At 40.3% G+C, this 27860-nt stretch overlaps 1 protein-coding gene across 2 annotated transcripts in view; it reads left to right on the top strand.

Annotated features, from left to right (window-relative positions):
- Positions 1-18658, top strand: part of LOC134209358 (uncharacterized) — a 279344-nt gene extending 260686 nt beyond the window's left edge. For both annotated transcript variants that reach the window (XM_062685344.1, XM_062685345.1), the window contains exons 5-9: positions 2366-2534; positions 13907-14065; positions 14139-14307; positions 14470-14636; positions 14701-18658. In XM_062685344.1, the coding sequence (XP_062541328.1) occupies positions 2366-2534; positions 13907-14065; positions 14139-14307; positions 14470-14636; positions 14701-14909 (873 nt within the window). In that variant the 3' untranslated portion in view covers positions 14910-18658. The remainder of the gene's footprint in view (positions 1-2365; positions 2535-13906; positions 14066-14138; positions 14308-14469; positions 14637-14700) is intronic.
- Positions 18659-27860: the final 9202 nt, after the last annotated feature.

Here is a 27860-nt window from a genome sequence, read left to right as displayed (position 1 = left end):
AATGAAATAAAAACTCCTCCTAAAAAATATAAATTTTTCATAAAAAATAGAAAATTGCCCATGAAGAAATAAAGGTAGGAGCAATAAATAATCATAAAATTTTTCTAATTCAAAATTTCCATAAACGAAAAAGAATTTTCCAAGTCACAAAAAAATATTAGCGAAATATTTGCGAAAAAGAAGAATATTTCATAAAGAAATCTAAATTTCCAATTGAAAACAAATTAAAAACAAAAAAAAATCAATAAAAAAATAGAATATTTCTTTAGAAAAATATAAAAATAACAATAAATCTGAAGATATTCCCATAGATGACCCCTTCTTTGAAAGCGTATTAATTTTTTGTTGATTTTTTTTTGTGGAAAAAAGATCTATTTTGTAATTGTTTATTGCATGTATTGATTTATTTATAGAAATTTTGTATTTTGTTTAATGGAAAATTTTGATTTCTTTATATTTATTCTTCTTTTAAATTGAAATTTTGACTTTTGAAAGTCCAAATAGTGTCACGGCGCTAATAGTGGAGGTATTAGTAGATCCAGCAGATTTTTTTTAAATCGATAATTATTGGATATTTACAGCTTTAATATCTTAGCCAATAGATAAACTAATACATTTGCAAAAATGAGATTGATGTTATTTAACAACAACAACTACCAAATATTGCTTGCACCTCTAATGTGTACACTGTTCCTTTAGCAGTGGTAAAAAAATTGGTTCCCATGGTGGATTTGGATTTGGATTTTTTTTTTCATGGATTTCTTATGAGACTCGCCACTATTGGTACAGTTGCACCACTATATGTGCATGGGAGTCAATTTTATTAAGAAAAATCATAGTTTTCGATTGTTTTTCAAGCGAAGTTTTAGAACCAGTTGAATTTAACAGGATATTTAAAGCACTAAGCCTCAACTGAAACCATCGTAAAGTGTATAATTATTGAAAATCTCATTAACCCCCACTACCTCCACTATTGGTGCTACCTCCACTAAGCGTACGGCTACCGTATATTTTTGTTTTTGGAAACTTCTTGATTATTAATGGAAATTTTACATTATTTGGGAAAATTTCATATTTATTTATCGCTTCTACCTATTTATCGAGCAATTTCCCATTTTTTATGGAAAGTTTCTAATTCTGGATATGGAAATTCTATATTGCTGCCGTTGAGCTATTGTGTTTGATATTAAATACATTTTACAGTGAAATACATAGGGGGAATGACCGGTTTGGCAGGTTTTGTTCTATTATTGACAGGGGTGTTTTTTATGACTGATTAGACTCAAATTTGGCCTAAACATTCTTTGCATATCAAAGAATATTGTGGCCAAATTTCATAAAATTTGGTCGTCAAAAACCCCCCTGCCAATAATAGAACAAAACCTGCCAAAGCCGTCTTTCCCCCTAGTAAACCTTCAATTATAAGCCGTGGAAACTTTTAAAAACACTCAATTGGAAGACAGGTCAACTCTCAATTAGGAACACGAATGAAGAAAAATACATGGCATATTTTCTTTTTCTATCACTATTGTATTCGTACTGCCTCTGTTACAGGCTTGGAAACTAAATAATAAAAATAGAAAAATAAGCAAATCCAATCAAATGATATTGCTTCTTCTTGCACTTGGGATCAAAAATACCCGAGCAGCACAAGCCAGACAAAAATGGTTGCCGCAACTTGATTGTGACTGAATCCAGTCACATATGAGTTGCACTAGCCTATATGGAACATGTGTGCTGCTAGGGTACCTACGTCAAGGGTTATTTAGCTACGTCAATCAGGAGATTCTCTTTCCATACTGCCATTTATGATGCTGCTCCATCCGACATTTCTTTCCGTTATAAGTAAAAATCCAATCACGTCGACAGAAACCCGCAGTGACGTCTTCGAACGATGGAATTTGAAAAATAAAAGAATAAATGTGCAAAAAAACCAGTCACAACCTGAGACTTCCAGAAAGTTTTGTTTCGCTTCTCCGGTGATTGGAAATCCCCGCATCGTGCGTGCCTCTTTGCCTTGCCTTCGCCGTGAAACCTTGTGCACGGCTTGCATTCCAAGTAGATCTTTGTTTTGACTCGGTCCGATATCCGTTCGTTAACCCTTCCACCACACACCGCCTGCGCTTCTATACTGCACTTGTTAAATATATTGTTCAGCATTTGTTCAGTTCAATTCTAGTCCTTACCGACGCTACCAGTTAATAATATTCATCACTTATTGTGTACCGAACCCATTAGAATCGTGTCGCATACCTCATTTTAATCCGATATTAAACTGCTAATCGCATCCTAACCAATTGAGACGTGCCAAAACATCGTTCGCTTATACATACTAATATTTTGATTTTCGTTATTTTCTCGTCAGATTGAAAAACCGGTCACCGATGGACTGTCGCACCGCACCAGAGATCAGTGGGAAATCGACCGGACGTCGCTCAAGTTCGTGCGCAAGCTTGGTTCCGGCCAGTTCGGCGACGTATGGGAAGGCCTGTGGAACAATACAACACCGGTGGCCATCAAGACGCTCAAGTCCGGTGAGTTGATATCGTTTGATGACGACTAGTTAGGGCTAACGTTTTTGTTTTATTTTGTTGGGATTTTTTTGTTTTTGAGAGATTTATTTTGTTTCTATCATCATTGTACATTGATCATGTATGTATTTTATCCTGAAGACTGAATAAAGTGATATTTTACAAGAATATAACAAAAACTATGAATGTTGGAAGCTAGAAACACAAATTCGAGTTGACGGATTCCTTCCTAACAAATGACCATCGTTTTTATTACAGGTTTGGCGTATATGAGATTGTTGTATATTTTGAATCCTTCTTAAAATTACGTATGCCAAAAAAAGCCTAGCATTGATGATGATTTTTTTTGCGCAGTAAAGAAGGCAATAATAAAACGTTATCGAAGAGATAAAAATAGCACTTTGGTGAGATATGTTCCACTATATTAATTGAAATATTTTTATGAACTCTTACCATTTTTAATCTTTTGACATCAAATTTGTATCGAATGGTTATAATTTCATTACAAAAGCGAATTTTTTTCTCGGAAGCATGGATATTTCGAATGGCCTGAACTTCTAAAACACTCAGAATTGATATGCTTTCTCGATTTTTACTTCTTTTTTCGAATAAGCAGATGATTCTTAGGATTCTTGAGTTGCTAACCCAGTGATCCTCATAGTTCGGCCTTTTAAACGGGTGTGAAACATTGTGTGTTTCCGAAACTGGAAAGTGGCTTTAATGTGACTCGATGTATTGCCAGTGTCTTCGATGCAATTTATTAGGAGCAAACAGCTATTTGAAAGATGTTGGGCGTGCTGCTTGGGATAGAATGTATTGTGTTCAAAGCATAAATTCTTGGTCATCCAAAAAAATCCTGAAGTAAGGCCTTTAGATCAACACGCGTAACCAAAGATCTATTCGCCTGTTTCAAATATGGTACATGCTCTTTGTGGTTCACATAGTGTGGTATGTACATAAAATCCGTCTGCATTCAGCGCACCACGCCTTCTTGCCCCCATATAGATGAGCGATATTCGAAGCAGCGTGATCGGGTGCTGGCCGATCAATGAGAGCATGTGCAGGTTGATGATTAACGGGCGGTTCTTCTGCTTTAGCATAATCAACGTCCATAGCCTACACTCCGGAAGCACTGAAGATGATAAGGACGCATTTTGCCCAAACTTGAAAGAAGTTGCAGATGCCATCTAACAGCTGAAGATCAATAAAGCAGCTGGTAAGGATGTTATCGGAGCTGAGCTCGTCAATATGGGTCTAGAAAAGCTGGCCACTTGTCTGCACAAGCTGATAGTCAGAATCTAGTAAACAGAACAGCTGTCAGAGAAATGGAAGAAAGGAGTCATATGCCCACAAGCTGGAGTATGAGAACTTCCGGATGATCACCAAACTTATGCTGTTTTCAAAGTAATATTCCAATAATGAATAAGTTCGTGGAAAGTTATCAAGCCAGCTTCGTAGACTGATCAAAGCAACGGTGGATGGTGTGCAAAATTGTGTGAAGATTTCGTTCCAGTTCGTTCGAGACTACAAGGTGATGGTCATTCGTGGACAATGTCGGCCGAACATTTGCAAAGGTGGCAGAACTGTACACCCGCCTGAAACAAGAAGCAAGACAAATTTGTACTTGAATCCTTGCTAACGACTGATAATAATGTAAGTCATAAAATACAGAGACGCATCATCTGTGAAAGTCGGTCCTCTAAATAAACTGCGGTTATGAAAGATTTACACTCGCATCATATGTGTCATGTACAAAACGCTCACAAAATCGGTCTACGGAGATGGAATTTATATCATGCTCGAGAAGGACTTCCAAGCACTCGGTATATTTTAGAGACGGGTGCTTAGGACCATCTTTGGCGACGTAACAAGCGACGTAAAAAAACCTTAGTGTATATTCTTTTAAGTGACGGGTTCTTCTATGATCTATGGCAACAGTTCGTTCAGCCGATCATAAGGCAGTAGTTTTTTTTTGTTGATGGGATACACGACATCTTTCATCCACTCCTCTGGTAGAACCTCATCCTCCCAAATCCTCACAATCAATATGTTTCTCAACAATTTTGTTCAATTTCTTTCAATTTTCTCCACTGATTGCGCTACTGTGAAACTGAAAGGGGTTGCCGTTTTCACATCCAACGATTCGATTTTGTTGAAGTTGATGACTGAACTGTCCATAAATGTATAATTGTAACAGCAAGGTCGTTGAGTTTACTCTGTATATCAGTGCGCAGTCGGCCTGGGAGTGTAACGTCATTGACCAATTCGTAATCGTTAAGGTGTTCCATGGTTAAAAGCTTCCAAAGCATTCCGTGATTTGCTTCACGATTAATCGCACTGTCGAAAGCCTTTTCTTAGTCAATGAAAACCATCTAAAAAGACGCTTGGTATTCGTTGAACTGCTCCAGAATGATTCGGAGCATTACAATATTATCCGGCACGGAATCCGGCTTGCTGCTCCCGAAGCGTTCGCATCGATATTCTTCTGAATCCGGGTTTGGATTGCTTTGCATTGAACTTTGAAATTGGTACACAGCAACATAAGGTCTTGCCAGTTATCGCATTACGTCAGGTCATCCTTTTTTGGGACTTTCACTCAAATACCATGCAGCCAGCTGACTGTGGAAGTTGCGGTTTCCCAAATATTGCAAAATGAACGATGCTGGGTCGATGCCGATTGTATCGGGTCGTTTTTTTTTTTTACTTACGAAATTGAGCTTACGAAAACCGCCTGTTTAGGGCCGAGGGCCGTCGTGTCCTACCCTACATCAAGACTGAGACTAGTGAGCTTTGAGTGGTACACGAGTCTGCTTGCGTATATAGGCAGCCTTTTATAGAAGTTTAGCAGAGCCCACTTGTGAACCCCGCATCATCCTAGTTGGGCTTAACAACTCGCAGTGGTCTGGACGGGGATCACCAAAACCTTAGACATAGGCTTTCGGTATATGTCGCTTCATTCTAGATGTTGTAAGAACTCAAAATAATGCAAAATTTAGGCTACCAAATGGGTCTGTAAGGTGAGATTGAGTCATTGTTTTTACCGGTACTTTGCTTTATCTATTTTACAGGCATTACAATATGTTGAAACAGTTACTCATTTTCAGTCACCCCAGTTTTCTTTTTCGGCTTTCCATTGTACATCAGTACCTATGTTAATCAAATATTAGTCTCGATATTCTCTCGATATGATTACTAAATCTGTACCTCTGTTCAATTTTATTTTGCTCAGTCTAAGGCCGTAGTTTCTATTGCAGTATATAAATGTCGTCTCCTTTCAGCTTGTTCCATGGCTGCACGTTGCTAACCACGCAGTCTACGGATGGTCCGCGAATTCTTTAACCACCTCGATTTCGTCACCACAGATACAAACTCGTGATGATTGGATCCCGTTATCTCCTCTTGAGCCTCTTTCTATAATATAGGGTTACTGCTCCTGCACTTCATCTCATAGCTCCGATATTAGTCTCACGAAAAACAAAGCAATGAAATAGTATCTTGTTTGTTTATTATTTTTGTGATTTTTTCAGCAGTGCGGAATTTATTTGTTTCGCGATGAGATGAATATATGTACATTGATATGGAAAACGGAACAGTTCCCCTAGTAGGCTTCCTCCATCTTTGTGATATTCTGCAATATCTGGCGTACTACCGTTTTTAAACAACTCTTCTACTAGTAGTTGGTCAACTCAGCGGCTTTGTTGTTTTTTAGCCGGGTAGTCTTCTTATGTGATAAACTTATAAATATTTTTAAACAAAATTTAACCCCTTTTGGATTTCCTGGAAAACGGGAGTTGGAAAAACGTATGTCCTGCGCGTGCTCCGAGGTGCGTTACCATACCGTCATCGTTGTCTCGCACATTGCCCTTGAGGTGCTCTTCGTAATGCTGTCGCCCCTTTGGATTACCTCACGCTCGTTCGTCAGAAGGTTCCCGTTTATGTCCTTACACATGACAGGTTGTGGCACGTGGCCTTTACGTGAACGGTTCAACTTCTCTTAGAACTTTCGGGTGGTACATTTTGTCCGTCTATTCATGGTTTCGATCTTCCTGCTGGTGCTTTTCCTCCGGGAAAACGAGGTTTGTGTATTCCGCATTAATTTGTATCGTGCGGTGTAGAAGCAATCCCGCACTAGCTGCATTCTTCTCTTTTACTCCACTCGACAACAGTTTTTTTTTTAATTTAGGACCAATTTTTTCTTCGATGGCTCTAGAATAAAGTGACCAGATAATTGTTGGGCTAATCCGGGACACTTTACTTGATATTTGATGGAGTACACACTCACAAAAAACTCCGCATTATATTCATGAGTTTACACATGGATTTTTACAATGGGGATAGCGAAATGGATTCCATATTTTTGACACATATAATCCATGCGCCCACATGCATTGCATGAGTCCATGTGGGTCGTAGTATCCATTTGTGAATTTGCATGCAATTAAGTATGTGCCGACGTATGATATGCATATTTCAAAATACATACATGGATTTTTGCCATAAAGTATGTGTCGATTTTCCTGAGTGCAGCTCCTCCTTAACCTACGCCGATTGAAGTATCCTACTCCACTGTACTCGATACTCCAGTATCCATTAGGGATTTTTCTCCTGTCAACCTACAATACAGTGCTGGACAAACTAAAAATCAAAACGAACACATCTGCATCACCAGAAAATAGTGACAGAGCCTTTTGATGTCCGGAAATAATGCAAACTTGGTATCGCCTCTGACCATCACCTTCTAATTGCCAAGATCCGATCAAAATTTTGTGCAAAGTTATCCTGAATCGGATATAGGAGAAGATAGACACGACGGCATCAGGCAGGTTTTCGCCTCAAAAGATCATGTGTTGACCATTTAGTCACGACGCAAAAGAGTTCCGAATAAAATCGTCGACCTCATCGAAGCGCTGTATGAAGCTCTTACTATGCAGAGTCCTATACATGCCGTTCGAAAAAGTTCAAACATTTTTTGATGCTAAACGGTTGTCGGTAGACGTCAGATGCAATAAAAGTGCATTTGATTATGCAGCGCAATGCAGCTTTTATTGAAGTTTAGTGATCATATAACTGCAAAACTGTTGCAACTATCCAGTTTTAAACCGTCTAAGACGAATTAAGTACTGTCCATTTAATTCCACCAGTTAATTTTCGTTATCTTTGCAGATACGTATTTCGACCACAACTGTGTGGTCGTCTTCAGTGTCTTGTACTTGACTCGACCACACAGTTGTGGTCGAAATACGTATCTGCAAAGATAACGAAAATTAACTGGTGGAATTAAATGGACAGTACTTAATTCGTCTTAAACGGTTTAATACATTCCACTAAACGAGCTTAATATATTTTTTCTATCCAGTTTTAGTTGAAAGCATTTCAGTTGAATGGCGAACGTCTTCGGTATTCCACTTTTTTCAGATTCTCGAGTATTGTCATGGTCTAATATTTTTAAGTATCTTCAGACATTTGTGAGTTTGTAGATTGTACACATGCATATTATTCTCATATTCGCTAGACCCTTCAAATTGTTATAACCCTTCCAGGGCGGCCACTCACCCGGGAATACGGGAAAACCGGGAAAAACCCGGGAATTTGAAATCACCGGGAAAACCCCGGGAATTTGATAAGCTCACCGGGATTTTTTTTTCAAATTCACATAAAATTTATAATAAATAAAATATAGGGGAACTGTTCCATTTTCCATCTCACTGAACATATATTCATCTCATCGCAAACAGAGAAATACAGCACCAATCTTGCCGCTTCTTTTTGCTAACATGCTGCTTTTTGCTAACACTGCTGAAAAAAAATCACAAAAATAAATAACAAATCAAATACCTTTTCGTTGCCTTGTTTTTGATGGGATGGAAATGGGAGCTATGAAGTGCCGAACCGTTCCCCTATAATCCAAAAGTATATCTTAATTTTATAATATAGCAGATCTTATTATAATTTTAAAACACTTGAATTCGAGGCTGTATATTTGAAATGAATTATGAGCATTACTCGAGAAAAGCATCTACAAACCAGAACTGATTTGCGATTTGGGCGTAACTTATTTTGTAAACGAATATTGGAATGCAAACAATGTTGTCCTACATTTGTGCAAAAAGTTCTGCTCTTTGATTTTACACCATCTAAACGATTATATATTCTTAATTCGTTAAGGGCAACTAATTGTGGGATATTTGAATTTTAAATATGTCATATTATTCTGTCCAAAGAATGCACGCAAAAGCCGCAGGAGCATGCGCACTGAAAATACACTTCATTATTTTCATTCTGAAGCGAGCATTTTCTGAGAAAATAACGATATGTATACAACAGAATAAGCTTTCCCCTATCAGAAAAAGGAATTAGTTTAAGGGGAAACGTTTGCATTCTACAGAATGGATTTGCTAATCAGTCCCGAAACAATGCAATGATTTGAATAAGTGAATATTGATTTGATTAAATTTTTAGTAATATAATTTTATCAGAATTCCTTTAATTAGGTACATTCTTATAAGTTTTCACCAATATTTAGCCTCTTTGGATTTTGATAATGACTTATTTTTTGCTAGGTCTTCAATTGATATTTAATAAAGTTTTATCGCTTTTTTCTCAAATACCTGCTTATTTTCAAGTGTTTGTTCAAAAAAAGTCTTCATTTCATTTATTTAGTTAACATCTAAACAGATAACACTGAATCAACAATTTGACGCCACAATGCACGGTTCAAGGCCGCATCTCTCCATCCTCGGATACGCCCCACGCTCACCAAGTCGTTCTGCACCTGGTCTGCCCATCTCGCTCGCTGCGCTCCACGCCGTCTCGTACCTGCCGGAGCAGGAAGCGAACACCATCTTTGCAGGGTTGTTGTCCGGCATTCTTGCAACATGTCCTGCCCATCGCACCCTTCCGGCTTTAGCTACCTTCTGGATACTGGGTTCGCCGTAGAGTTGGTTTCATGGTTCATTCTTCGCCGCCACACACCGTCTTCTTGCACACCGCCAAAGATGGTCCTAAGCACCCGTCTCTCGAATACTCCGAGTGCTTGCAAGTCCTCCTCGAGCATTGTCCATGTTTCATGTCCGTAGAGGACAACCGGTCTTATTAACGTCTTGTACATGACACATTTGGTGCGGTGGCGAATCTTTTTCGACCGCAGTTTCTTCTGGAGCCCGTAGTAGGCCCGACTTCCACAGATGATGCGCCTTCGTATTTCACGACTAACGTTGTTGTCAGCCGTTAGCAAGGATCCGAGGTAGACGAATTCCTCGACCACCTCGAAGGTATCCCCGTCTATCGTAACACTGCTTCCCAGGCGGGCCCTGTCGCGCTCGGTTCCGCCCACAAGCATGTACTTTGTCTTTGACGCATTCACCACCAGTCCAACTTTTGTTGCTTCGCGTTTCAGGCGGGTGTACAGTTCTGCCACCTTTGCAAATGTTCGGCCGACAATGTTCATGTCATCCGCAAAACAAATAAATTGACTAGATCTGTTGAACATCGTACCACGGCTGTTACACCCGGCTCTGCGCATGATACCTTCTAGCGCAATGTTGAACAACAGGCACGAAAGTCCATCACCTTGTCTTAGTCCCCGGCGCGATTCGAACGAACTGGAGTGTTCGCCCGAAATCTTCACACAGTTTTGCACACCATCCACCGTTGCTTTGATCAGTCTGGTAAGCTTCCCAGGGAAGCTGTTCTCGTCCATAATTTTCCATAGCTCTACGCGGTCTATACTGTCGTATGCCGCCTTGAAATCAACGAACAGATGGTGCGTTGGGACCTGGTATTCACGGCATTTTTGAAGGATTTGCCGTACAGTAACGATCTGGTCCGTTGTCTTACGAGCTTTAAATAATTTTCTTTAATTTTATCAACAATCCTTACTGCTTTTACAATAAATATTCTGATAAAATTACGAAGATTCCAGACTGCTTCCATATTTTCTATTCGAATTTTTGGAACTCCTTGGGAGCTTCCTGCAATTTACGCAGATTTCCAGGTACCACACTAAAGGAGGACTCACTAAACTTTTCAACCTGCCTACCTTTATTTCATAATCTTTTTTCAGTTAAGAAGGTACGCCTACGAAAGATTTACCAAAGGTACTGCAAAAATAAAAGATTTACCGAGTACAGAACAGTGGAGGACCCTTTTTAGAAGATAGATTTACTGAAAATAAAGTCTTAGCTTGCCGTTTACAGCAAAAGACTGTTAGATTGTTAGAAGGAACTTAGAGAAAACATTAGAAATATGAACATTATTTAGGTATTTTTTTTAATGGCTCATCAATGAACCATTTTGTAATCTTTTAAATATTTTTTCCCTGTATCAACGGTTTCGTGCAATACAGGCACAACTCGAAATCTGAAAGTGTTCAGGAACAACGTAAAAAAAACTCAATAGAAAAAAATCTTTCATGTTTTTGTAAATATTTTGAATTCTATGGATATTTTTGCATGTTTTGATACCGTGCTGTGCCCTTATTCCAATCAGCGCCTAATTCCGTTCACGCAAGACAAAATGATAAATAATAAAGAGTTTTTGTCTAAAAACAATAGAAAAATATTGTCGTACTTTTCTATGGATATGTATGCATGAAATGAAATGAAAACCAGCGTCATTTTTAGCGATTAATAGTGAAAATTTAACTGTTTTTATTAACCCACTTGCTAAGAACGTCTGTCATAATATTTAAGCATTGTTAAGTGAAAATTTGCCCTGGATTTCAAACACAGCAGCATAACAAGACAAAACAGGTAACATTATAGCGTATTACCAAATTGTTGCCTGTGTTTTTTTGCTGAAAAGTGAAAAATATCTTGACCGGAATAAGGGTACATCTAAATCTACTCGTTCCTTATTCCGTTCATTGGGTTTGGAGGATGGATTCCAAAAATTCCGTGTTTGAGAATATATAAATCTATGAGCAAGAAAAGGTACATCGTACATGAAGCCATATTAATGGTGAGCATTTGAAATTCTATCCCGCAAGCAGGCAGACCAAAAGGAATTCCGTTAACGAATCTACTCGAAAAAATAATGGGACCTTTTTTAACTCGTGCCGGGAAAATACAGTTTTTTCAGTTAATGATTTAATGATGATTTAAATAGTTAGTGCTGGACAATGTTAAGAAAGGGTTTCTGGAGAATACGGACAGTTTTAAACAGCACAATCCACAATTGCGGCGTTCTTGTCTAAAAGCTTTATCCGGAAATTTCTTGGCGAATTTCTATAAAAAAAACACTGCCCTCTCTGAGCTACAAATAAAGTTATGTTTTACCGAAATCCGTGTATACTTCGTAGAAGCAGGGTTATCCGGTACTTTAAAGAACCGAAACTTTAAAGAATATTCAATTTGAACGAAACTGTGGTACGAACAATTCCAAACAAACAGAGACATTGTTTTGGAAGGTTCAGGTCAGAATTAAAGGCCTAGTATCCAGACTCTAGTCAAAATTGCGTTGAGGATAAGGTGTAAAACTCCGATAAGGAATTGTATCTGTCCTTTTCTGTGGTACCTAATGCAACTGGGCAGCTAGCATCAATGTTCATGTTGAATATATCTCGAATGGTAAGTGAAACAAACGAAAAAACAGTCAACTGAGCTTACTAAGGAAATATCATTCATTATATTTTACATTCGGAAGGAAAATACATTTTTAACTTTCTTATTTGCAATATAATAATAAATGAAAACATGGATTTGTGAGAAAAATTATGCCTGGTATTAGCATCTCCAAGAAATCAATGTTTTTCTGGTGTTTGGAATTAGGAACACGAATGAACGGAATTAGGAACAATGTCATTTCAGGTGATTGGAATTAGGACCACAAAATTGGTCAATTTTGTTTTCACTAGTGGTGCCTAAGTCTATGAATGCATCGCAACATATTTTATTTTCAATTGTATATAGAAAATGACACTATGTAGCGAAATTGCAGATTCAAAATACTAAACGGCTATTTTTTAGAGCTTTTAGACATAGCGCATTGTCTTAGGTGAACGGAATAAGGGCACAGCACGGTACATCAGGATTACTTTTATGTGTTTCAATATAAAAACTTTAAAAAATCAATAAATTCGAGGTATACATTTTTTTCGAAAAATCGTCAAATTTTGATGCATTGTAAATATCGACCTGAGTCTTTGTCAAACAGTATGAAGTTTTCTGTGCTTTGCAATCAAAATGTAAAAAATGAAGTATTTTGAGTTGTGCCAGTATTGCACGAAACCATCGATATGTGCACTTTTAATTATTTTCCTGCCACATAGCTTCTAGAGTGCAATCAATATCTCAAAACCTTTCGGACTAACCAGCAGTTAGAACTTTAAAAAAATTACAGCGGGTCATGAGCCTGTTAGAATGTTAGAATTCAATGCTTATTATCAAATATCTGAATTAATAATTGAATATAATGTTGTACATGTTATATACCAAGAAACTATTCCTTTTGTTTGTTTTACATAATCGAAACCTTCTCAGGCACTTTTATAAATTTCCGGGAATATTTTGAAAAGCCTACCGGGAAAACCGTGAAAAAAAAACCCCAGGAATTTATTTTGTCGACTAAAGTGGTCACCCTGTCCTTCAGACTAAACTCAACTTTTATTGATCCTTCAGAATGCCTATATTCTTTATAATACTTAAAGAAATTTTCTAGATTATTCAAAAAAAGAAGCACCCTCTTTCTTTTGATTATTTGGATCTAGATTTTCTAGACATCCTTTTTGCATACATTCTCCAGACTTTACATATTCATCATGGAATGCGGGACGTTTTCCGGGACGCCTGGCAATGCGGGACATGTAGTCTGAATCCTGTCTGAAGACTGTCCCGCAAAATCCGGGACGTCTGGTCACTTTACTCTAGAATCCAACTGAAAATTGGCCTGCTTTTCAACTTTTCCAAATAATTCCAGTTATATTAGATGCATTGGAGTTTTGCTTGTAGCCGTATGTTCTGAACGTTTAAAGTTTAAAGTATGTTGAACTTCTAAAACACGTAATTTGGCTACAATATATAAGCTAATATCGTAAATTATATACCTACATATATTGTTGAAATAATTCTATATTTTAGTCTATATAGTACTACACATCGATCAAGCTTAATCATACACAGAAGAACGTTTGGTCGAAGCAATTACGTTTCTTCGTGTTGATGTTCACTTACATGTTGCAGGCTCTGGATCGACCATTTTACAATAAAATTGCTATGGGTCTCTCAAGCATTCAAGCATTGGACTAAGTTAGAAATCGAAATCGGACAATTGAATAATGAAGATTGAATGAAGATTTAGAAAACTAGAGAACATGTTATAAATTGATAGACTTAAAAAAAGAGTGATTTTTCATAACTTCCCATTGATTATTTCTTCAGGCACCATGGACCCGAAAGATTTCCTCGCCGAAGCACAGATCATGAAGAAACTCCGACACAACAAGCTGATCCAGCTGTACGCAGTATGCACCCTCGAGGAACCCATCTACATTATTACAGAACTGATGAAGCATGGCTCTTTGCTGGAGTTCCTGCAAGGTCAGTATCTTTCGAGAAACAAAATTTAATTGAATATTACAGTAAAGTAAAATAACTGATAACACTTTTCCAGGCAAAGGACGGAATTTGAAGCTTCCACAGCTGATCGACATGGCCGCCCAGATTGCCGCCGGTATGGCATACCTCGAGTCGCAAAACTACATTCACCGAGATTTGGCCGCCCGCAACGTGCTCGTCGGGGATAACAACATCGTCAAGATCGCCGATTTCGGCCTAGCAAGGTAAGTTGCACATCGTTGCAGTCTCGTAACGCTTTTTGAATGAAATGAAAAAACTGAGGAATGAGTGACAACGTGGCTAGGATAGCTCTCGCAACATAATTTTGAAAAGGCACGACCATGCGAATATTGAATTGATCAAAAATATGTTTTACTTCCAAACAGATTAATCAAAGAAGACGAATATGAAGCCCGAGTGGGAGCGCGGTTCCCGATCAAATGGACAGCACCTGAGGCAGCCAACTACAGCAAATTCTCGATCAAGTCAGATGTATGGAGTTTCGGTATCCTGTTGACAGAGTTGGTAACTTATGGTAGAATACCGTATCCAGGTATGGCTGATCAATAATTTTATGCGTGCCGTGAACGATTTATTGATTTGAAATTATATTTTAGGTATGACAAACGCCGAAGTGCTGAACCAGGTTGAGCATGGCTACAGAATGCCACAGCCTCCGAACTGCAACGTAGCCCTGTATGAGATTATGCTCGAGTGCTGGAACAAGGACCCGATGCGACGGCCTACTTTCGAAACCCTGCAGTGGAAGCTGGAAGACTTCTTCACCATGGACCCCAGTGAATACAAAGAGGCGGCACCGTACTGATAAATGGCAAATGAAAGCGCAAAACGTGTAGCCCACGCCGCCGTTGATACTATTGCTTCTAGTACCACAAACGCTGCTGTTTCTATTACTACTGTTGCTTCGACATCTACTACTACAACTACTGCTGCTGATGCTACAACTGCTATCGCTATTTCACCGGCTGCTGGCGTCAAAGGACGCCATCGAAAGCCGCAGCCGCCGTCGCAGAAACGTCAGGTATTGCTATTTATTTGAATGTCTTCGTTCCCCCTTTGACAGATCTAGTACTGCAATTATCTCATGTCGCTTTGCCCAATAGACCTATGCGCAGAAGTATGGCGTATGAATGATGATTAGGTTGTGCCCCGTTAGGTTATGTCCGCGTTATGCGAATTAGTTGAACACAAACGTTAGACCAGGACCATTCTCTAGTACTACTATTAACTACTATTACTACTACATTTAGGCAACTATGTTTTATACTGACACGAAAACATTCTCCGAATTAAGAAGCCAAATATATACTTCCGTTCAGCTACGAAAACACATGCACGTACACACATACACACAACACACACACTTGCATCCAGAATCCATCGAAGAAGTGTTGAGCTGATAGGATCGGCCTAAATGTAAAAGCATCACTTGTTCTACTCAATAATTATTCATTCCTACTGTTTACCGAGTAAAACAGAGAACGTAAGCTTAGCAATTTACACTAAAACGAATCGGAAACAATCAATAAGTTTAAGATAACAAGACCCATTACAACGCTAGAGTTCGGTTGCTATAAATTATTTAGGAAGACGCGAACAGGAACAGTTTTACTTCGGGTAAGTAAATATTCACATACCCATCCACACACACACAAACGTATAGAAGAAAGTAGTGACACAAACAACGGGAAATCGACTAATGTGTTCGTTTTAATTAATCATAGTAATTGAGTATTTTGTCGTTAGGTTCTAGTACTGCAGATACGAAAGTGATTATATCCTCAGATAGCAGGTTGTATACAAGCGGTATTATTACAGATTGTGCTTCTTTAACCAGAATGTCTTTTACTTGAATGTTCGTTTCCCTGAATGTAAATTACCCGCAATTAGCCCCTATTTTCCCGAAAGAATGAGGATACAAAATAACGATGATAACACAGTCTGAAGTAGAATGTTGTAGATGGAGACCAGTGCAGTGTTGAGAAATGCCATTTCGGTGTCATGAGACTAGTTTGTTAATAACTTTCTGGGACATGAGAGCGAAATTACAAAAATGCCACGAAATGTCATGACATTAATGTCATTTGACACTAATTTGGCACTCTCGCCGTCGATTTCAGATACTGAAGCGTTTATCAGAATTCTTAATTGAAACTATCGTTTACAAAAAGTATTTGGCAAATGAGTTCCATGACACCGAAATGATATTTCTCAACACTGGACCAGAGTGGGGACGAGAAATGGAATGGAGACTGTTGGGGAAAGTGGGGAAAAGTGTAATGTTAAATATAGTTTAGAATGAATGGAATAAACAATAAGAGAGGAATGAAGAGCATAGTTTATTGAATGCGAACCAGCCACACCAGTGCATGAAGTGAAGATGGGTGACCGGAGTAGAGTGGACGGAAGGTAATGGAGAGTAGAATATATATAGTGGAGTGACGTGCTGAATGGGTGAATAGATTTGAGGTTGAAAGTAAGATGAGAATTGTCAAAAAATTAGATGATAAGAACCTTGATTTATCTGTCTCAATTCATGAATTAAACTCAAATCAAACTTAACAGTGATAAATAGAAAATGTAGAACAACCGTGCCTGCAGCAACGATCACTACGAATCAGTTATTTTAAATTTCAGCTGCCACTTTTAGGTTTAATTTGAGTTAGTTTGAGAATCGAGAGAGAGAGACCTTTTAACAGCCTTCTTTTACTGTAGGAGTGATGTCTTTCCATTACACAATGTCAATGTACACAACTTATCGGTTTCCTCACTCTACCATGTACGCCCATGCGTTGAGGGAAACGACGATCAAAGAACTGGCATTAGGGTAAACCGCACATCTCTTAACTATGGCTAAATAAAAATTAAAATCTGTTTTGAAATGTGAAATTCGGATTTGTCGGGTTTACACCTTCGCAAAAATAGTTCTATAAACTCATTTGAATGCGCATACAATTATACGACCATATTTTTATTTGCTTTTCTTGTAGACATTTGTAATTTCGGCATAAGGGACTTTAGCGACATGCAGTGATGATGTTATACAATTCCATTGTACATTCTGTACCCAAGACAAAAATGCGCATTTCTTCTCAGCATTTTGAGTAATCCTTTTTCAATTCTCCTAACCTATTCTTCTGATGAAATGGTAAAACGGTGAAAATCACACTCAATTGTAAATACTTTCTCACATTGGACATTGAGCCAAGAGATAAAAAATTGAACAATGAAAATTTTTAATGTAAAGAATAGAAAACAGATACAAAGAAGACAACTCATTTGAGTAAAATAATTGTCGCGAAAGAGCAAAGTGTTTAAACAAACGAATAATACACAAAATATATTTTCATATATTAAAATTGTCGAGAAAATTATGACGAAACCTAAAAGTTACAATACAGACCTCTCGAGAGATGTGACACATGGTGACAGACATTAAAAGAAATCGTCCCGTCGTATTTGATCTTCATAGGCGTATTGACTTTACGTTGCCACCTTTTCGGCACCCGTCTCAGTTCATAGGTAACAATTTTTTGATAGTAGGAAAAGAGCTTCGATTAGTTTATTACATTTAATAATATTAGGCACTTAGACTGAAACAAATATGTTCGCGCACTCTAGTTAGCGAGTAAGCTGCTGTATTCATTCGTGCATGAATTTGTTCTCCACCAGGCAGTGGTGTAGATCACCCATTTTGTTCCCATTTGTAACGTGCGCTGACCCCGCCACGCATTCTTATGTATGTTATACTGATAATTATTCGTGTCATCACCTTTTGCATCCCTTTTTACGTTAACCTATCCTGTTCTAATTTATTCATCTCGTTAAACTATGCACATCCCGATCACACAAAGACACGCGTTAATTGATTTCTAATGTGTTGAAATTTGTTTCCTTTTTGCACCATCCGTTCCCGGATTGCTTCAAGGTGTAATTGGAAATTTTGAAACGTTGTTCTAAATGTTTACATGGATATTTAAACTTTGAATAAACGAAATCGTCTGAATCCCACATTATTCATAGGATAAAGTTTCTTCAAAATCCACACAAGCGCAAGAGCGCTAGCAACCCTTCGAAATAGATATTTATCCCATATCTCAGATGTACGCAACTTTATACACGTGGAACAAATGTTGAACAGAATAATATGAAACTTTATGCTCACTTATTTGTGCAGGTAGATCTTTACCACAGTGACAAAGCATGTATGTATTAAAGCAAATCACAAAACAGACACAAACAAATTATAAACTATATTCGACACGTTGGCAAGTGAGACAAAGGTAATTGTGCTGACAACTACAACAGATGAATAAAAAAATGCATCAATAGTAATCTTTTATGATATTTTAATTGTAAATGTTGATAATTACAATTAAGAATGGACACTAAACTATATAATCACGGTGAGAAGGATGACGATGACGATTTGCAGATGAAAAAAAGAAAATGATAACGATAATTATGAAAACAGAAGATGACGATTGGATAACAAGCGATGAAACTGAATCAGATGTGAACAATAAAAATTTATTGAAAAATTTTATAACTAAACATTTGTTTGTATGTATCCGAAATTCAACTTACGTTTAAGGTTAAAAATATTCTTTTATCAACAAAATGCGGGTTTTCTTTTCAATCAAATCATGAAAACTTGAATAGTACTTCAATATTGAACGTGTAGAATAGGAAAGGACGGGGCAAGATTACCACCTGTGGCAAGATGATTTATTTATTTATTATCATACTAAGGCCGGAGTGGTCTGTGCCGTACACAAAACTCTTCTCCATTAAGCTTGGTCCATGGCTGTACGTCGCCATTCGCCAACCACGCAGTCTGCGGAGGGTCCGCAAATAGTCCTTCATCTGGTCGATCCGGGTCTTACACGAAAGGCTGAATCACATAAGGCTGAAAACTCATAAGGCTGAACACGAAAGGCTGAAAAGTAAAAATCTCACATAAGGCTGAAATAACAAAAGGCTGAAACTCGAAAAGGCTGAAAATTCGTCTGAAACCAATTTTAGTGGAAGAATTCACATTTGACGTTAATAGGAGCACAAACCAAAATGATCCGCAACCTTCTTGCAACTTCTTGTTGGCTTTCAATTTTTATACGGAATTCTTATTTTTTAGTCTATGCTGAGGTAACATAGAAAGGAACAAGACTTTTTTGTTCTTGGTTCTTGTACATATTTGGTTTTTGATTCTTGCCAATAGATAAGATAAGAAGAAGAAGAAGAAGATTCTTTTTCTTCTCTTTTCTCCCTTCTTTTTGCTTCTTTATTCTCCCTTCTTTCTTCCTACTTCCTTTTTCTTTTTTCTACTTTTTTATTCCATTTGTTTTCATGTTTTTTCCTTCTTTCTTCTTAAACCCTTCTAGTTCCTTCTTTCTGTTTCTTTCTTGCTTCTTCATTCTACCTTACCTTGCTACCATTCTACCTTAGTACTTCCTTATTAATTCCTCCTTTCTTGTTCCTATTTCCTTCTTCCTTCTTCTGCCATCCTTGTTCCTTCTTGTTTCTTCTTTTTATGGTTTCTTCTTCCTCCATTTTTCTTTGTTCTTCTTTTTTCCTTCTTCATTCATTCCTTTTTGCTTTTCTTATTTCTTCCTTCTTCCTTTTCCGTGTTTTTCTTTTCTTCTTTCTTTCTTTTTCATTACCTTGTTTTTCCTCCTTTCTGTCTGCTTTCCTCTACCTTCTTCCTTTTCCAAATTCATTCTTCCTTATTCCTTTTGTCTATTCTTTGTTCATTCTACCTTCTTCTTTCTTCGTACTTACTTCTTTCAACCTTTTTTCCTTTTATTTCTTTCTGTCCTTTCTTCTTCTTCTTTCTTTTTTCCTTCTTCCTTGTCCCTTGTTTTTCATCTTTTTTTCTTCTTTCGTTCTGTTTTCTTCCTTAATTTTCCTTCCTTTTCCCTTTTTTTCCTTTTTTTTCTTTTATCTTCTTCATTCTTGCTCCTTCTTCTTTCATCCTTCTTCATTCTTCCATCTTAATCTTACTTTATCATTCTTCTTTATTCTTTTCTCCAATCTTTCATCCTTTTTCCTTCTTTCTTCTTCCGTCTTCTCTCTCTCTCTTCTTCCATTTTCTTCCTCCTTTTTTCTTCTTCCTTGTTTCTTCTTGCTTCATCATTATTCCTTCTTCCATCTTTATCTTACTTTTTCCCTCTTTCTTCTTCTATGTTCTTTCTTCAATCTTTCATCTTTCTTCCTTTCCATTCTTCTTTCTCCTATTTCTTATTTATTCTTTATTCTTTATTCTTTTGTCTTTATTCTTTATTCATTATTCATTATCCAACTACTCAACATAGTTGGTACAACATATCGTATGGTTGGAATTCATTTCATTCCATCAATTTCATCCTTTCGATATATTTCAGCCTTCTAATACTTTCAGCCTTTTGAGACTTTCAGCCTTTCGGGATTTCAGCCTTATGAGTGTTCAGCCTTATGTGTTTCAGCCTTTCGTAGGACACCCGGTCGATCCACCTTGCCCGCTGTGCACCTCGCCTTCTTGTTCCCGTCGGATCGTTGTCGAGAACCATTTTCACCGGATTTACTGTCCGACATTCTGGTTACGTGCCCGGACCACCACAGTCTTCCGATTTTCGCGGTGTGAACGATGGATGGTTCTCTCATTAGCTGATGCAACTCGTGGTTCATTCGCCTAATCCACGTACCGTCCGCCATCTGCACCCCACCATAGATGGTACGCAGCACTTTCGTTCGAAAACTCCCAGTGCGCGTTGGTCCTCCACGAGCATCGTCCAGGTTTCGTGTCCTTAGAGAACTACCGGTCTAATAAGCATTTTGTAGAAAGTCAGTTTGGTACGGTGGCGAACTCTATTCGATCGGAGCGTTTTGCGGAATCCAAAGTATGTACGATTTCCTGTCATGATGCGTCTCCGAATTTCTCTGCTGGTATCGTTATCGGCGGTCTCACTGGTGACACTGGCCCAAGTACACGAATTCTTCAACCACCTCGATTTCGTCACCACCAATACAAACTCGCGGTGGGTGGCTTACGTTGTCCTCCCCTGAGCCTCTTCCTATAATGTACTTCGACTTCGACGTGTTGATGACTATAGTCCAATCCGTTTAGCTTTGCTTTACAGTTTGATGTAGGCTTCCTCCATCCTCTCAAAGTTACGTGGATATAACTGGACGGACTTCGTGAAAATCCTACCACTCGTGCCAGTCCCTGCCCTTCGTATTACTCCCTCCAAAGCGATATTGAATAGCAGACACGAAAGGCCATCACCTTGCCGTAACCCTCTGCGCGTTTCGAAGGAATTCGAGAAGGACCCTGAAAACTCGAACTACGCACATCACCCGATCCATCGTCGCCTTTATCAACCGTATCAGTTTATCCGGAAATCCGTTTTCGTGCATTAGCTGCCATAGCTGGTCCCGATCGATTGTATCATATACGGCTTTGAAGTCGATAAATAGATGATGTGTGGGCAGTTGGGCACGTTGTATTCGCGGCATTTCTGCAATACCTGACGTACGGCGAACACCTGGTCTTTGGTAGAGCGTTCACCCATAAATCCCGCCTGGTACTTCCCCACGAACTCTCTTGCAATTGGTGTAAGTTGGCGGCATAAAATTTGGGGGAGTAACTTGTAGGCGACGTTCAGCAATGTGATTGCGCGGTAGTTGCTACAATCCAGCTTATCGCCCTTTTTGTAGATGGTCAACTCCAGGGGCTTTGTTGTTTTTCAGCCGGCCGATCTCCTGGAGATTCGGAGCCGTAAGTAAGATGTCCTGCGCGCGTCCTCCTAAGTTCATTACCATACCGCCACCGTTGTCTGCCATATCGCCATTCAGGTGCTCTTCGTAGTGCTGCCGTCACCTTTGGATCCCCTCACGCTCGTTTGTAGGAAGGTTCCCGTTTATGCTCTTAATTGAAGAGAAATTGAAAGTTTGATCCTTGTCCAGTCGTGTTTCTCCAGTTAGCGGATCGGCCGGTCGTCGAAATTTAGTTTTGCTTTGTGCGGAAGGCAAAACGATCGGCCGGTCACCGTAATTTTATTCTGCTTTGTGCGGGTGAGTAAATAAATCAGAAAGTAAAAGTTTGTTCCTTGTCCAATCGTGCTTCTCCAGTAAGCGAGTTTGCAGTAGCCATCGCGCAAGTAAGTGCAGTGCGTGTTTCAGTCGTCGGGAAAATAATAAAATATCTATTTTTTGTTCGGTGGCTCATGCGCATGTATTGCGCTTTGCTACGGTCGAGACTAGTGCGATCTTCAATTGTTTGCAGTAGCTATCGGGCAAGTAAGTACAGAGTACTGTGCGTCCGTTCTGTCGTCCAAAACGATTCTCCTCCTCATATGCCACCGGGCATGCATGGTTTAACATTTTTCTCGTGGCGAGACAGCGAATTAGTGTTATTTCCCATCCCATAGATCGCATCACTTACCGAAGTGAATGTAACTAAAACGATATCCTATTCCAAGACAATCGTGGAGATGCAGGTATACTCGATCTCTAGTAGCAACGAGAGTTGATAATCAACCCTTCTTCTTATATGACCGTAAGGATGTGGCCGGCGCCGTTATTGACTTAAAATATTTGAGCTCCCTGAAACGTGTACATTGAGAATGGGTAGCTAGTCCTAAGCCCCATTTATTGTGTTCTCTGAACAATTTCGCAAGTTCTAGTCAATCACGGAGCAGCAACTACGAATTGTGCGGTCATAATGCTCATGCTTACACATATCGGGCTGTGGCACGTGGCCCTTACGTGAACTGTTTAACTTCTCATAGAACTTGAAGCTGATTAATTACCCGACAACAACTCAGTAGTGCGAGACTCGCAGCTAATCACAGGGTCGGCTAATCACTACCGGGCAACCGGAGGGGCTTCACGGACACTAAAGGCGCTCAAAGATTTAAATAAACTAACACTATAGGATCGATTTTCACGGTGTATTTCGGTGGTTGGTTCACTGTTCACTGCAGTACGTACCTCTGCGAGCTTTCGCTGGGTTGCTGGTTAAGCAATGGTCGACGGAAACGATTAAGCTTGCTGGAAGATGGCGGTACAGCTGGCCAGCGGGATACGATGGAACTTGCTGGAAGATGGTGGCAGGGCTGGCTGGCGTCCTGACAGTGGGTAACGGGTTGGATTAGCGGGTTGTGAAGGTGGTTCTCGCCAACAGGCGCTTCCTTCAGACGTAGTGGGCCGACGACGGCAAGGCCGCCCTTTGTCGAACCGAGAAGGGATCCTCTCCTTGGTAGTTAGGGCCATGGTCCGAGAGCTTTGTCCTTCTTGATATTTATGGTCTAGAACCAGAGGAGCAATGGCGGTCCTTGACGGTTAGACTCGGGATTTACCCAAGTCGGTGCGTGCAATGGCGGTCTCCCGACACGCCAATCAGAAGGCTATCGTTAATAAAAACGCAAAAAAAGGTCCTGAACGATAGTACACTTTTATTCACTGAACTATCACTTGGCACAATTTCTCCACAATTCAATAAGCTCGACTGATCTACACGCTCGCCTGTTTCAAAGTGAACGAGTATTGCACGCCAAATATCGTAGAACCCTTCAGCCCGCTACTATAGCGCCTTCACAGTATTGTTCTGTGACACTATTCACGCCATGTTTAGCTGTTCACGGATACAACCCAGTGTTGTATCCTCTATAGTTTCGTAGTGTACTTATATCTTCGAAAACATGGCGCATTTTTTAAATAATTTGAAATTTTATACCAACGGATACAAACATTCGTGCGTTATTAGCGCGGTAGAGTTGCTCCGTCTGCGTCTCTTCACGGTCTCGATTTTCCTGCACAATTTTTCACGTCTCACCCTTCTTTGCTTCTATCTGAATTGTAACCGCAATGCCCCTGTCTTAGCTACTTCTTGTAGCGAAACAGCGCGGCAGTATGGTCACTAACCTGCGGGAGAAGGACCAATGTCTTAGCTACTTCTTGTAGCGAAACAGCGGGACAATATGGTCACTAACCTATATAATAAAACTAGTTTTAAAACAATTTATTTTAATACTATAGCTATTTTACAATTAACACGGTTTGCTTCTAAGGGCCGTCACTATTTCTTTACCAAGACTATTTTTTCACGATCTTGAAGTTACTGCCTCCTTTGATTTATTTGCAACCATTGCCAAGGAAACGCCCTTGTTCATGGTGGTGTCGGGCCGTTAGTGGTACCCGAATAAAAACAACTTTTGGTAACATCCCCATTGTGGCTGATTTGGCGTCTGCGATGATCCTCATGGGGTTCAAAGTTGTGGAAATTTCAAGGCTGCTGTTGTCGCCGACGCAGTTGAATTGGTTCATTTCAGCAAGAACTACCTATATATAATAGTCTCCGCCATATGGTTTCATATTGGAAAGTTGCACGTATATGGTTCCATATTGGAAAACGTTCGACGTATGAACAATTTAAAAGGAGCACTAATGTAGCTGTTTCTATGCAAATCACGAATAACAACATTGTGCATTCAAAATGCTATTATAAGACTATGCCTCTCATGATTGCTTTGAGAATGCTTATTCGAAATGCTTATATTATAATTATAATGCAATGCAAGTATAATGCTGCTATAGTGCTCACTTCAATGCTTATTGGTTACCTGGGTAGTGCCTTCACATCGAGTTTTTGCAATATTGCTTTGCTCCAAAATACGCCAAATGCCAACTGCCCAGTCAAGTCATTTGATTCCGCTATCTTACAACGTTCACCTGGTATTTGTTTCCGATGAGATTTGCGATGCCAGTCCAGTTAGGTGGGTGTGTGCGCAAAAGAAAAGCACCACCCAAACCAGAAAGAAGAAGAAGAAGTTGTACGTTATATGTTGAGAGCGATTTCTGCTAACCTTGGTCACTATAAAGTTGCTGCAACCATTTTTTTCCTGACATGTGCTGCTCGGGCTCGTTTAACAGGATCACGTTCAGTCTCGCTAGCGACTCTAGCAGGATATTACCTCTGGCTACTGCCCACGCATTGAAGTCACCTGCTACTTCTAATGGTTTCAGACTATTTAGTGCACTCGTGGGACCAAAATGGAAAACCAAGTCAATCCATCAATTAGTGGTAGTAGTGTAGGCGACAACCCCTTCGTAAGAGGTGGGTTGTTCAGGTCTCCGCCTAGGAGGCCAGAGGCAATAGTTGGCTGCTCGGTGCGCAGCGCCAGCGTGGGTCACTTAACCTTCTCCTCCGCTATGCCGGTAGAGGTTATCGACGGCCCATGGCTTGTGAAGGCGATGAACCGCAAGCGCGATGGGCTTTCGGCCTTCGAGGTGGCGACGGAACAGCTGGACGCCATCATCGACTTTGCATCATCGAAGCATACTATCAGTAAGGACCTCAAGAGGAGCTTGCTGAAACTTCGAAAGTCGATGTTGGACGCCAAGCGGAAGAAGGCGGTCGGGACGGCCAAGTGTAAACCCGTGAAATCCGTGGAGTCGAGGTCTACCCAGACTGAGGCCCAAGAATTCGCGGACTCGGGCAAGGTCGAATCGACCGAGGGCGTGCCAGCGAAGACGGTGGTGCCAAAGTCTACCCAGACTGAGGCTCAAGTATTCGCGGGCACGTCAGTGACTGCTCCAACGGAGCAGACACAAAAACGGAAAGACAGTCGCCAGGGGATGAGCTCCTGGGGAGCCAGCTGCCAAAAACGCGGAGGGTTACTACCCCGAATAAGGCTAGTGGGGCTGGGAAGCTGAACCCCGGCCAGGTACCATCAAAACCGGGGGAGGAAGGACCTGGAATAAGACGTACCCGGATGGGCGAGATGATCCTCGAGCTGAAGCGGGGCGTTTCGCAAAAGGGCCTGCAACGAAGTTGGCGGAGGAAGTCCTAAGAGACGGTCAGGTGAGGCACTCACGACGGAGGTGAATCTAAGGGTTAAAGACCTGGACGAGATCACCGAAGTCGAAGAGCTTCGTCACGGCACTGCGGCTACAGTATGAAGTGGAGGTGCCCACCGCAGCCGTTCGGCTACGGAAAGGCCAACGGCAGGACACAGGTAGCACTGGTTTAGATATCTGCAGCGGACGCCTCCAAGGAAGTCAAGTTAGGAAGCATCAAGGTGGGATGGTCGGTATGCTCCTGTAAGGCAATAGACTGGCCCAGATTACTATGGGGAGAAAAAATGTTGTCAGAATTCCTCAGGCACCCCCTCTAGAATTGTGTCTTTGGGTGAGAAAATCAATCTCTGGAAATTTCAAGCTCAATCGCTTGTTGCATAAGCTGGCGCATTTGATTTGAAGTTCTGTATGATTTTCAGCCAAAATGTAAAAATACACCTCCGTCACTCATTCGATCTGGAGAATTGGTTCTGATTTATGCTCGGTTGACCTCAGAATTGCAAAGCGGCAGTTGGTAGAGGTTACAGAACAATTTCACAGAACATTTGCATGATGATTAAATGAACTTTATATAATTTTCGGCTGAATTATTAGGAGCTGATTTGTATATTTTTGGGTTTTTGGTTGAATCACCAGCCGAAACCCTTATAAAAGTTCATTTAATCATCATACAATGTTCTGTGAAATTGTTCTATAGCATACCAACTGCCGTTTTTGCAATTCTGAGGTCAATCGAGCAATCAGAACCAATTTCTAGATCGAATGAGTGACGGAGGTGTATTTTCCTATACATTTTGGCTGAAATCCCCATACAAACTTCAAATCAAATGCGCCAGCTTATGCAACAAGCGATTGAGCTGAAATTTTTAGAGATTGATTTTCTCACCCAAAGACACAATCCTGGGGGGTGCCCCGTGGAATTAGACAACTTTTTGTTTCCTGGGCCAGTCTAGTGGGCATATACGAGCAACCCGAAGTTTGCTTCAAGTGCCTGGAACCGGGGCACAAGCAATGGGACTGCAAAGGCCCTGACAGAAGCAATTTCTGCCGACGCTGCGGATTGGAGGGACATAAGGCACAATGCTGCACGAACCCTCCCAATTGTTTTTTTCCCTTTATTAAAGTGTTTTTTTAATTTTAAAATTAAGTTCAACACATAAATTGTTTGATTTGTTCCAGCAAAGCTGTGAACAGCAAGCACCCCATGGGGGGTTCGAAGTGCCCGGCGTTTAAGCGTGCTGCAAAATCACAGTGCAGGTAACGCAGCTGGCTTGCTCGGCCACGCCCGAGTGTTTAGTGTGCGCAGGTTTAGAGGAAACGGCGGAACACGTGTTGTTCGTGTGCCCACGTTTTCACGCAATGCGTGACCACATGCTTGCCACATGTGGTCTGGACACTAGCCCGGACAACCTAGTTCGGAGGATGTGTAAAGATGAAGTTGGCTGGAACGCCTTTTTTTCGTCTATCGCCCAAATCGTCTCGGAGCTATACAGAAGGTGGCGCGTGGCTCTGTGGTCGAACTCGATCCTTTTAGTGACCGCGCGAAGAACAACATGGTATCGTCGCTTTCGCGGCGTTGGTCAACCGGGCGGGTTCCAAGCCCGAGGACGGAAAGGGGTCCTCGTCAAGGCTGGGGCAGGTGTAGGTACCGCGTCGGCAAGTCCCTATGTGTGTTGGCGAATAGACCCTATCGCAGAGAGGTCAAGGAGGGAAGCAGGCGCGAAGTCGACCCTTCCCACCTTCCGAGGACATAGGGCGTGGTAAGGCCACCTGGAAAGCCGGCAATGCGCTGGCACGATACCACGGTGCACGGTGTTCTTCTAAAAAAGCGAGTCACAATGTTCGGTGCTGCAAGGACACGCAGCTAACCTCGAGGGTGCGTTGTGCACTGGCCTCCCTTTGAAGCATTACTTTCTGGTTG

Source organism: Armigeres subalbatus, chromosome 2 (assembly GCF_024139115.2).
Source record: "Armigeres subalbatus isolate Guangzhou_Male chromosome 2, GZ_Asu_2, whole genome shotgun sequence".
In the NCBI taxonomy this organism is placed as follows: Eukaryota; Metazoa; Arthropoda; class Insecta; order Diptera; family Culicidae; genus Armigeres; species Armigeres subalbatus.
The sequence above is the reverse complement of the archived record's forward strand: the minus strand, read 5'-3'. Positions and strand labels throughout refer to the sequence as shown.